The sequence below is a fragment of the Babylonia areolata genome, chromosome 33 (genome assembly GCF_041734735.1).
Source record: "Babylonia areolata isolate BAREFJ2019XMU chromosome 33, ASM4173473v1, whole genome shotgun sequence".
Classification (NCBI taxonomy): Eukaryota; Metazoa; Mollusca; class Gastropoda; order Neogastropoda; family Buccinidae; genus Babylonia; species Babylonia areolata.
The window spans coordinates 16,553,168-16,565,667 of NC_134908.1; the positions used below are offsets into that span (position 1 = coordinate 16,553,168).

The window sequence follows — 12,500 nt, forward strand, 5'->3', positions numbered from 1 at the left end:
ATGGGAGGGGGGTGGGGGTGGAGTTGAGATAGACACAGAGGGATGAAAATGGAGAGAGAGAGAGAGATGTTGAAGGGGACTCGGCTGAAATGAAAGAGAACTGTGGGCAGGAAGGAGATATTAGGGGAGAGAAAAAGTAAGAGAAAAACAAAGGGAAGACTGAAAGATTACTTGGATGCAGAAATAAGACCAAGCAGAAATAATGAACAGATGGATACAATAGATAAATGATTAAATACGAATTCCTATTCATCTGTGTATGAAGGACTCGGAATGAGCGATGTGGGAGTAATGCCACTGAATGATGTACTGGTACATAATCATGATGGGGCAGCAACAAAAAAAAAAGTAAGTGGATAAATAGATAAATAAATGAGTAGAAATTTTCTCGCATACCATGAATACCACACACACACACACACACACGCGCGCGCACACACACACACACACACACACACACACACACACACACACACAGCAAACTCTCTCTATATCTATACCCCCCCCCCCCCCCCCCCCCCCGCATTCTTTATCTAATATACACATATTTTATGTATGAAATATTTATTAATCTTATTCATCGCTCTCTCTCTCTCTCTCTCTCTCTCTCTCTCTCTCTCTGTCTGTCTGTCAATCTATCTATCTATCTGTCTATAAATATTTCATGGATAGAAATATGTGTATATTAGATAAAGAATGAGAGGGGAGATAGAGAGAGAGAGAGAGAGAGAGAGCGATGAATAAGATTAATAAATATTTCATGGATATGTATATATTAGATAAAGAATGAGAGAGGAGGGAGAGAGAGAGACATAGACAGAGAGAGAGTGAGAGAACGATAACGATCTTTTATTCGGATAAAGGCCAAAGCCCCTTACTGAAGTAGGAGGGCGGGGAGAGGGGTATGGAGTGGGGGCGCGAGGGGGGTGTAGGGGATGCGGGGGGGAGGGGGGGGGGGTCACACTACAGGAAGATAAAAATTGCCATTGACAATGCCATTCTTTTTGTTGGCAAAGGGAAAAGGGGAATAATGACAGAAAGGGAGAGAATGACGGAAAAGAGAGAGACGCGCGCAAAGAGAGAGAGGGAGGGAGAGACAGAGAGACACAGAGAGAGAAAGAGACAGACAGAGCTGAGAGAGAGAGAGGGAGAGAGAGGGGGAGGGGACACAAAAGAACAAAGAGAAATTTTTTTTTAAGCCACTCATAAATAAAATCAAGTAAAAAAAAATAATAATAAAGGAAATATGAATATAACAAAAAGCAGAAATAAGTACGGAAACAAAAGGCACATTCTTCATTTCATTTGTGTGTGTGTGGTGTGTGTGTGTGTGTCTGTGTGTGTGTGTGTGTGTGTGGAATATAATTGTAAGACATTGATGCATTCCATCTGTTTCCATTATCTTCGTGCGAATTGTCAGTCCACAAAAAAAAAAGACGCTAACGCCAGAAAATAAAAAGAAAAAAAAATCTGAAGCTTATACGGTAATATTATTCCCAGGAAATCCTTATTGATATCTCCCTTTTTTTTTCTTTCTTTTTGTTGTTGTTGTTGTTGATGATGTTTTGTTTTTGTTTTCGTTGTTTGTTTTTGTTGTTTTTTTTTTTTTTTTTTTTTTTCATCTGCATCAATCTTCTCCAATATGGCTCGTGTATATGGGTTGTTGTTGGTGGTGGTAAAATAGAATAGAATAGAATAGAATATGTCTTTATTACCAAGTGTATCGGGGTCACAAGGAATATTGGGGGGAGGGGGAGGTGGGGGGGGGGGGGGTAGTACATAACAAGGTACGAACATCAATCTAAAATCATACACAAACACAGATACAGTAGAAATTAGGATACGTACAAGTGCATATCAATACTAAAAAAAAAAAAAATTGTGCATACTCACACATGCACGCACTGCAACACACACACACACACACACGCGCGCGCGCACGCACGCGCACACACACACACACACACACACACACACACACACACACACACACACAAACTCTATCTCTCACACACACACACACACACACACACACACACGTTTGAACAGAAGCTGCATATTACATGCATATAAACATATTACATTGGGTTTTTTTGTGTGGTTTTTTGTTCTTGTTTTCAGGCTGGGAGTTCAGACGAACGTGTATAATACACTTGTTCCTATCTTTATTGATGATGCGTACGCCCGACGGCATGCAAAATGCAATGCATTGCAAAATGAAAATAAGAAAAGAAAAAAAAAACCGTCATTATGATATACAGGCGAGCGCGCGTATGCACGCATGCACGCACGAAACACACACACACACACACACACACACACACACACACACACACACACACACACACACACACACACACACACACGTGTATGTACATGCCTTCTGTCACACTGAAATGCTCGCATGCATATATTCTTACGTACACCCACTTACGCGCGCTTATGCACACACGCGCGCGCAAAGATACATACATACGCACATACATACATACATACATCTAATCGCACGCAAATGTGCGTGTGCATACACACACACACACACACACACACACACACACACACTACCAACACACACACACATACACACACACACACACACACACACACACACACACACACGTGCTGATGCTGATGCTGATGCTGATACAATTGATAAACTTGACCGTTCCCGCGTCTCTTAGCGTTCACCTATATCACATCCAGAACATACAGTTGTTTGGTTTTTGTTTGCTTTGTGTGTGTGTGTGTGTGTGTGTGTGTGTGTTGGTGTGTGTGTTTTTTTTTTTGTAACAGAGCCAATTATTTTACTGATGTGACTCTGTATGTGTGTGTGTGTGCGCGCGCGCGCGCGTGTGCGTGTGTGTGTGTGTCTGTGCCTGTGTCTGTGTGTGTGTGTGTGTGTGTGTGCGTCCGTGCGTGCGCGTGTGCGTGTCTCGTCAACAAACGCCCGCAGAGGCCCTGGAGAAGCAGCGGCAGATGTACGAGCGGCAGATGCAGATGCTGCGCAACCAGCTGATGTCCCCTGGCACTCCGAGCTTCCCCGTGCAGCTGTGGGACGCCACCCGCTTCACGCCGACCACCCCGACCACCCCCGTCACCCCGGGCGCCACCACCCCCACCACCGCCGCCTCCACCATCAGCAGCATCCAGAGGAAGTACCAGCAGTGGGCCCAGGACAGGTGAAAACAGAAAGAAAGGAAGGAAGAAAGAATGAAAGAAAGAAAGGAAGAATGGAAAAAAGAATGAAAGAAAGGAATAAAGAAAGAAAGGAAGTAAGAAAGAATGGAAGGAAGGAAGGAAGAAAGAAAGAAAGGGAGGAAGAATGAAAGAAAGAAAGGAAGGAAGAAAGAAAGGAGAAAGAATTAAAGAAAGAAAAGGAAAAAAAGAAGGAATAAAGAAAGGAAGAAAGAATGAAAGGAAGGAAGAATGAAAGAAAGAAAGGAAGCAAGAAAGGAAGGAAGGAAGGGAGAAAGGAAGAAAAGAAGAAGGAAATAAAGGATGGAAGCAAGATAGAAAGTAAGAAAGAAAGAAAAACAGAAAGGAAGAATGAAAGAAAGAAAGGAGGGAAGACAGAAAGAAAGGAAGAAAGAAAAAAGAATGAAAGAAAGAAAGGAAGAAAGAAAGAAAGAAAGGAAGGAAGAAAGATTGAAAGAAAAGAAGAAAGGAAGAAAGAAAGGAAGAAAGGAGAAAGAAGAAAGGAAGAAAGAACGAAGGAAAGGAAGGAAGAAAGATTGAAAGAAAAGAAGAATGGAAGGAAGAAGAAAGAAGGAAAGGAAGGAAGAAAGAATGGAGAGAAAAAAGGGAGGAAGAAAGAAAGAAATGAAAAAAAAGAAAGGATAAAAGAAAGAAAGGAAGGAAGAAAGACAAAGAATGAAAGAATGAAAGAAAGAAAAGATAGTAAAAGATGGTTTCTTTTGGATGTTTTCGTAGTGTGTGTCGTAGTAGTAGTTGTAGTTGTAGGAAGAGGATGAGGTGGTGGTGGAGGACGAGAAGTAGCAGTAGGCAGTAGTAGTATGAGGAGGAGGAAAAGGAGGAGGAGGAAGAAGAAGATATGTTGGAGGAGAAGGTGGTGGTGGTGGAGTAGTAGGAAGAGGAGGAAGAGAAGTAGGAGGAGGAGGAGGAAGAGTAATGTTAGTAGTAGGTGTGGCAGGAGGGATTGTAGGAGGAGGAGGAGGAAGAAGAAGAAGAAACGTTATAGGAGGAGGAGGAATAAGAAGAAGAAAAGTTGGAGGAGGAAGAGCTGGTGGTGGAGGAGTAGTAGGAAGAGGAGGAATAGAAAGAGGAGGAGGAAGAGAAGTGTTAGTAGTAGGTGTGGCAGGAGGGATTGTAGAAGGAGGAGGAAGAAGAAGACAAGTTGGAGGAGGAGGAGGAGGAGGAGTAGGTGTGGAAGGAGGGGTTGTAGAAAGAAGAGAAGTCGGAGGAGTAGGAGGAGGAGAAGGAGGAAGAGAAGTGTTAGTTATAGGTGTGGCAGGAGGGGTTGTAGGAGGAGGAGGAGGAAGAAGAAGAAAAGTTGGAGGAGAAGGTGGTGGTGGTGGAGTAGTAGGAAGAGGAGGAATAGAAGGAGGAGGAGGAAGAGAAGTGTTAGTAGTAGGTGTGGCAGGAGGGGTTGTAGGAGGAGGAGGAGGAAGAAGAAGAAGAAAAGTTGGAGGAGAAGGTGGTGGTGGAGTAGTAGGAAGAGGAGGAAGAGAAAGAGGAGGAGGAAGAGTAGTGCTAGTAGTAGGTGTGGCAGGGGGGGTTGTAGGAGGAGGAGGAAGAAGAAGAAGATAAGTTGGAGGATGAGGTGGTGATGGAGTAATAGGAAGAAGAGGAATAGAAGGAGGAGGAGGAGGAAGAGAAGTGTTAGTAGTAGGTGTGGCAGGAGGGATTGTAGGAGGAGGAGGAGGAGGAAGAAGAAGAAGATAAGTTGGAGGAAAGGGTGGTTGTGGAGTAGTAGGAAGAGGAGGAATAGAAGGAGGAGGAGGAGGGAGAGAAGTGTTAGTAGTAGGTGTGGCAGGAGGGATTGCAGAAGGAGGAGGAAGAAGAAGATAAGTTGGAGGAGGAGGAGGAGGAAGAGAAATAGAAGGAGAAGGAGGAAGATAAGTGTTAGTTGTAGGTGTGGCAGGAGGGATTGTAGGAGGAGGAGGAGGAAGAAGAAGAAGAAACGTTATAGGAGGAGGAGGAAGAAGAATAAGACAAGTTGGAGGATGAGGAGGAGGAAGAGAAATAGGAGGAGGAGGAGGAGTAGGTGTGGAAGGAGGGGTTGTAGAAAGAAGAGAAGGCGGAGGAGTAGGAGGAGGAGAAGGAGGAAGAGGAAGAAGAAAAGTTGGAGGAGAAGGTGGTGGTGGTGGAGTAGTAGGAAGAGGAGGAATAGAAGGAGGAGAAGGAGGAAGAGAAGTGTTAGTTATAGGTGTGGCAGGAGGAGTTGTAGGAGGAGGAGGAGGAAGAGGAAGAAGAAAAGTTATAGGAGGAGGAGGAAGAAGAAGAAGAAGATAAGTTGGAGGAAAGGTGGTTGTGGAGTAGTAGGAAGAGGAGGAATAGAAGGAGGAGGAGGAGGGAGAGAAGTGTTAGTAGTAGGTGTGGAAGGAGGGGTTGCAGAAAGAAGAGAAGGAGGAGGAGGAGCAGGAGGAGGAAGAGAAGTGTTAGTAGTAGGTGTGGCAGGAGGGATTGTAGAAGGAGGAGGAGGAAGAAGAAGAAGAAACGTTGGAGGGAAGGTGGTGGTGGAGTAGTAGGAAGAGGAGGAATAGAAAGAGGAGGAGGAGGAAGAGAAGTGTTAGTAGTAGGTGTGGCAGGAGGGGGTGTAGGAGGAGGAGGAGGAAGAAGAAGAAGAAAAGTTATAGGAGGAGGAGGAATAAGAAGAAGATAAGTTGGAGGAGAAGGTGGTGGTGGAGTAGTAGGAAGATGAGGAATAGAAAGAGGAGGAGGAGCAGGAGGAGGAAGAGAAGTGTAGGTGTGGCAGGAGGGGGTGTAGAAGGAGGAGGATGAAGAAGGAGATGAAAAGTTGGAGGATCGGGTGGTGATGGAGTCGTAGGAAGAGGAGGAAGAGAAGTAGGAGGAGGAGGAGGAAGAGTAATGTTAGTAGTAGGTGTGGCAGGAGGGATTGTAGAAGGAGGAGGAGGAGGAAGAAGAAGAAACGTTATAGGAGGAGGAGGAAGAAGAAGAAGAAGATAAGTTGGAGGAGAAGGTGGTTGTGGAGTAGTAGGAAGAGGAGGAATAGAAGGAGGAGGAGGAGGAAGAGAAGTGTTAGTAGTAGGTGTGGCAGGAGTGGTTGTAGGAGGAGGAGGAGGAAGAAGAAGAGGAAAGTTATAGGAGGAGGAGGAAGAAGAAGAAGATAAGTTGGAGGAGAAGGTGGTGGTGGAGTAGTAGGAAGAGGAGGAATAGAAAGAGGAGGAGGAAGAGAAGTGTTAGTTGTAGGTGTGGCAGGAGGGGGGTGTAGGAGGAGGAGGAGGAGGAAGAAGATCAGTTGGGGGAGGAGGTGGTGGAGGAATAGGAGGAGGAGGTGGAGTAGTACTAGTAATGGGACACACACACACACACACACACACACACACACACACACACACACACACACACACACACACACACACACACACTGAGACAACCGAACACCGAGTTATAACATAGACTCGCTTTGTTCACACAAGTCTTGTATTGCATGCATTTGCGCATGTGTGTAGGTATGGATGGGTGTGGGTGTGTGTGCGCGCGCACGCACGCGCGAACACTCGCACGCACGCACGCGTGCTGCACGTACCTTCATGCACGTGCGACAATACACGCACCTGCGTGGTGACTGTGACTGGTGCAGGGAGAAGCAGTTCAAGCAGAGTCTGGCCAAGCTGAGGGAAGAGGTGGTGAAGGCCAACGCCCTGGTGAGGGAGGCCAACTTCCTGGCCCTGGAGATGGGCAAGCAGACCCACTTCCACGTCACGCTGCAGATCCCTGCCGCCAACCTCAGCCCCAACCGCCGGGTGGGTGGGTGGGTGGGTGGTTGTGGGTGGGTGGGTGTGGGTGGTGTTGATGACAGAGATTGTGATGATGATGATGATGATAGTGGTGGTGGTGGTGATGATGATGGTGATGATGATAATGACGATGATGATGATGGTGGTGGTGGTGATGATGGTGGTGGTTGTGATGATGATGATGATGGTGGTGATGATGGTTATGGTGGTGGTGGTGATGATGGTGGTGATGGTGGTGGTGGTGATGATGATGGTGATGGTGGTGGTGGTGGTGATGATGATGATGATGATGATGGTGATGATGACGATGATGATGATGGTGGTGGTGGTGATGATGGTGGTGGTTGTGATGATGATGATGATGGTGGTGATGATGATGGTGGTGATGATGATGATGACGATGATGATGATGGTGGTGGTGGTGATAGTGGTTGTGATGGTGGTGGTGGTGGTGGTGGTGGTGGTGGTGGTGGTGGTGGTGGTGGTGGTGATGATGATGGTGATGATGATAATGATGATGATGATGATGACGATGATGATGGTGGTGGTGGTGGTGATGATGATGATGGTGGTGATGATGATGATGATGGTGGTGGTGATGATGATGATGATGATGGTGGTGGTGGTGGTGGTGATGATGATGATGATGATGATGGTGATGATGATGATGACGATGATGATGATGATGATGGTTGTGACGATGATGGTGATGGTGATGATGATGATGATGGTGACGATGATGATGATGATGATGATGACGATGATGATGACGATGGTGGTGGTGGTGGTGGTGGTGGTGGTGGTGGTGATGATGATTTGAATTTGTCTCAAGGCCTGACTAAGCGCGTTGGGTTACGCTGCTGGTCAGGCATCTGCTTGGCAGATGTGGTGTAGCGTATATGGATTTGTCCGAACGCAGTGACGCCTCCTTGAGCTACTGATACTGATACTGATTTGTATTTGTATTTCTTTTTATGACAACAGATTTCTCTGTGTGAAATTCGGGCTGCTCTCTCCAGGTAGAGCGCGTCGCTTCACTACAGCGCCACCCTTTTTTTTCTTTCTTTTTTTTTTTCTTTTTTTTTCTTTTTTGGTATTTTTTCCTTTCGAAGTGGATTTTTCCAGGTACAACCCTTTTGTTGCCGTGGATTCTTTTACGTGCGCTAAGTGCATGTTGCACACGGGACCTCGGTTTATCGTCTCATCCGAATGACTAGCGTCCAGACCACCACTCAAGGTCTCGTGGAGGGGGAGAAAATATCGGCGGCTGAGCCGTGATTCGAACCAAAGGCGGACGCGTTACCTCCATCACTCAACATATGATGATGATATTATTCCTTGTGACCCCGGTACACTTGGTAATAAAGACATATTCTATTCTATGATGTTGGTGGTGGTAGTGTTGGCGGTTTAGCCACTAAAAATGATGTTGATGTAGTTAATGGTGGTGATGATGATGATGATGATGATAAAGATAATGATGATGATGATGATGATGACAATAACAATAACAAAGAATATGAATGATGACGGTTGCTGATTGTTGTGACGATGATGATGATGGTGATGGTGTTGGTGATTATGACGATGGTGGTGGTGGTGATGATGATAACGCTGGTGATGTTGAGGATGGTGATAGTGATGATGATGGTTATGATGGTGGTGATGATAATGACAGTGAAGATGACGAGGAAGAGGATGAAGATGATGGTGAAGGTGATGATGAAGAGGATGAAGAGGAGGGGGAGGAGGAAAGGCCTTGGGTTACGCCACTTGTCAGGTATCCGCCTAGCAGACGTGGTGTAGCGTATTATGGATTTGTCCGAACGCACTGACTGCCTCCTTTGAGAAACTAGAACCCATCACAATGTTGTCTTATTTATTTATTTATTTATTTATTTATTTATTATTATCATTACTACTACCTTTTTTTTTTCTTTTTTTTATATCATAATTATTATTTATTTATTTATTTATTTATGTAAGCTTATCTATTATTTATTCACCTTTTTTTCTTTTCTTTTTTTTTCTCAAGGCCTGACTAAGCGCGTTGGGTTACGCTGCTGGTCAGGCATCTGCTTGGCAGATGTGGTGTAGCGTGTTATGGATTTGTCCGAACGCAGTGACTGTCTCCTTGAGCTGCTGAAACTGAAACTGAAACTGAAACAGTGTCCCACCGATGTGTGCAGAGAGGGGCCTTCGTGAGCGAGCCGGCCATCTCGGTGACGAGGAAGCGGCGAAGCGGCCTCATCTGGACTCTGGAGAAGCTGGAGAACAAGATCATCGACATGAGGGAGATGTATGAAGAGAGGAAGGTTCAGGGGCTGCCCATGATGGTACGTGTGTGTGTTGTGGGGTTGGGGGGGGGTTGGGTGGGGGGTGGATTGGGTGTTGGGGGGGGGGGGAGAGATGTGTGTGTGTGTGTGTGTTTTGTGGTGTATGTGTGTGTGTGTGTGTGCGGGGGGGGGTGTGTGGGGGGAAGCGAGTGGTGTTATTACGTGTGTTGTTTTTTTTGTTTGTTTGTTTGTTTTTTTGTTGTTGTTTTTTTGCGGGGGTGGGGGTGGTGGTTTGTGGTGTGGTGTGGTGTGGTGTGGTGTGGTGTGCTCTTTTGTGGGGTGGGGGGTGGGTGGGAGAGGAAGGCTCAGGGGTTGCCCATGATGGTACGTGATGGTGGTGGGGGGGAAGAGAGTGGTGTTACGTGTTGTTGTTGTTTTTTTGTTTGTTGTTTTTTAGGGGGCGGGGGGTTGTTTTTGTGGTGGTGGTGGTGGTGTTTTGTTGTGTGTGAGAGAGAGGAAGAGAGAAAGGGGGGGGGGAGAGGGAGAGAAATACAGAGAGAGAGAGAGAGTGTTGGTTGGTCATTAATCTAACGTCTCTTCACTAAAGTGATTTTAGACGGGGTGGGGAGGGGGGTGGAAGTGTGTGCAGTGCATGTGTTTATGTGTATGGGAACGTGTTCCAACAGTTTGTAATTACAAATGTGATAAGAAAACGAATTTTGGAACTCTTTTTTGTTTTGTTGTGCTGTGTTGTGGTGAGAGAGAGTGAGAGAGAGAGTGTGTGCGTGTGTGTGTGTGCGTTTGTGTGTGTATGTGGGGGCGTGTGGGTATCCATGTGTGTATGTGTGTGTTAGAAAACAAACAAAAAATGTAACTTTCTTCATTGTTGTGTGTGTGTGTGTGTGTGTGTGTGTGTGTGTGCGTGTGTGTTAAAAAACAGAACACAAATATCACTTTCTTCATTCATGTGTGTGTCTGCGCGCGCGCGCGTGCGTGTGTATGTGTCTGTGTGTGCGTCTGCGCGTGTGTGTTAGAAAACAGAATACAAATATCACTTTCTTCATTCATGTGTGTGTGTGTGCGTGTGTGCGTGCGTGTGTGTGTCTGTGTGTGCATTTGTGCGTGTGTGTTAGAAAACAAAACAAAAATATCACTTTCTTCATTCATGTGTGTGTGTGTGCGTGCTTGCTTGCGCATTGCGTGCGTGCGTGCGTGTGTGTATGTGTATATGTCTCCACACCCCTCAACAGGACGAGAACCCACCCCAGGTGGGCGACCCGTTCTACGACTCCCAAGAGAACCACACGCTGATCGGGGTGGCCAACATCTTCCTGGAGTGTCTCTTCCACGACGTCAAGCTGGCCTACCACGTGCCCATCGTCAGTCAACAGGGGGAGGTGAGTGTGTGTGTGTGTGTGTAGGGGTGAGGGGGTGGGGTGGAGAGAGGGAAGGGGGAGTATGTAGGGGGGGAGGAGAGGGGAGGGGGAGGAGAGGGAAGGGGGAGTATGTAGGGGGGAGGAGAGGGAAGGGGGGGGTATGTAGGGGGGGAGGGGGGAGGAGAGGAAAGGGGGAGTATGTAGGGGGGGAGGGGGGAGGAGAGGGAAGGGGGAGGGGGGGAGAGGGAAGGGGGAGTATGTAGGGGGGGAGGGGGGAGGAGAGGGAAGGGGGAGGGGGGAGGAGAGGGAAGGGGGAGTATGTAGGGGGGGAGGGGGGAGGAGAGGGAAGGGGGAGTATGTAGGGGGGAGGAGAGGGAAGGAGTATGTAGGGGGGAGGGGGGAGGAGAGGGAAGGGGGAGTATGTAGGGGGGAGGGGGGAGGAGAGGGAAGGGGGAGTATGTAGGGGGGAGGAGAGGGAAGGGGGAGTATGTAGGGGGGAGGGGGGAGGAGAGGGAAGGGGGAGTATGTAGGGGGAGGGGGGAGGAGAGGGAAGGGGGGTATGTAGGGGGGAGGGGGGAGGAGAGGGAAGGGGGAGTATGTAGGGGGGAGGGGGGAGGAGAGGGAAGAGAGAGTATGTAGGGGGGGAGGGGGGAGGAGAGGGAAGGGGGAGTATGTAGGGGGGGAGGGGGGAGGAGAGGGAAGGGGGAGTATGTAGGGGGGGAGGGAGGAGGAGAGGGAAGGGGGAGTATGTAGGGGGGGAGGGAGGAGGAGAGGGAAGGGGGAGTATGTAGGGGGGGTGAGGGGGGAGGAGAGGGAAGGGTGAGGAGGGGTGAGGAGAGGGAAGGGGGAGTATGTAGGGGGGAGGGGGGAGGAGAGGGAAGGGGGAGTATGTAGGGGGGGAGGGGGGAGGAGAGGGAAGGGGGGGGGTATGTAGGGGGGGAGGGGAGAGGAGAGGGAAGGGGGGGTATGTAGGGGGGAGGGGGGAGGAGAGGGAAGGGGGAGTATGTAGGGGGGGAGGGGAGAGGAGAGGGAAGGGGGAGTATGTAGGGGGGGAGGGGAGAGGAGAGGGAAGGGGGGGTATGTAGGGGGGGAGGGGGGAGGGAGTGTCTCTTCCACGACGTCAAACTGGCCTACCACGTGCCCATCGTCAGTCAACAGGGGGAGGTAAGTCTGTGTGTAGGGGTGAGGGGCTGGGGTGGAGAGAGGGAAGGGGGAGTGTGTGTGGGGGGGGGGGGGCAGGGGGGGAGGAGAGAGAAGGGGGGGTGTCTCTTCCACGACGTCAAGCTGACCGGGGAAGTTTAGGAAGACCGAGGGAGTTTAGGAAGACCAGAGGTGTCTTGGAAGACCGGGGAACCTAGGAAGACCGGTTGAAGTTTAGGAAGACATGGGAAGTTTAGGAAGACCAGGGGAGTTTTGGAAGACAGGGGGAGTCTAGGAAGACCAGGGGAGTCTAGCAAGACCGGGGGAGTGTAGGAAGACTGGAGAAGTCTAGGAAGACCGGGGGAGTTCAGGAAGACCGGGGGAGTTCAGGAAGACCGGGGGAGTGTAGGAAGACCGGGGGAGTCTAGTAAGATCAGACATAGCTCCAACCACTTGACGACCACCATCACCTCCTGTTAATGTTCTCCAGGTGGCGGGCAAGCTGCACATCGAGATCTCCAAGACCGGGGGTGCAGTCCTGGACCGCTATGTGGACCTGGCCTCAGAGGGCAACCAGGAGGAGACAACCGTGCCCATGGGGGCGCCGCTCCTCATCAGGGTAACGTCCCTTTGATCACTGTGTGTGTGTGTGTGTGCGTGTGCGTGTTTGTGTGTGTGTGTGTGTGTGTGTGTGTGTGTGTGTGTGTGTGTGTGTGCCGTGGAAGCTGCGATACATAGACTAGAAACTCCGAGTGTGTGGAGGAGGG

General features: G+C 48.7%; 1 protein-coding gene across 1 annotated transcript in view; it reads left to right on the forward strand.

Moving 5' to 3' along the window:
• The window catches only part of LOC143276890 (kinesin-like protein KIF13A), a 332,067-nt gene that overhangs the window by 274,451 nt on the left and 45,116 nt on the right, over positions 1 to 12,500 (forward strand). Inside the window, exons 13-17 of the mRNA XM_076581546.1 lie at positions 2,954 to 3,179; positions 6,785 to 6,947; positions 9,131 to 9,277; positions 10,468 to 10,614; positions 12,224 to 12,352. Of these exons, the coding sequence (XP_076437661.1) occupies positions 2,954 to 3,179; positions 6,785 to 6,947; positions 9,131 to 9,277; positions 10,468 to 10,614; positions 12,224 to 12,352 (812 nt within the window). The remainder of the gene's footprint in view (positions 1 to 2,953; positions 3,180 to 6,784; positions 6,948 to 9,130; positions 9,278 to 10,467; positions 10,615 to 12,223; positions 12,353 to 12,500) is intronic.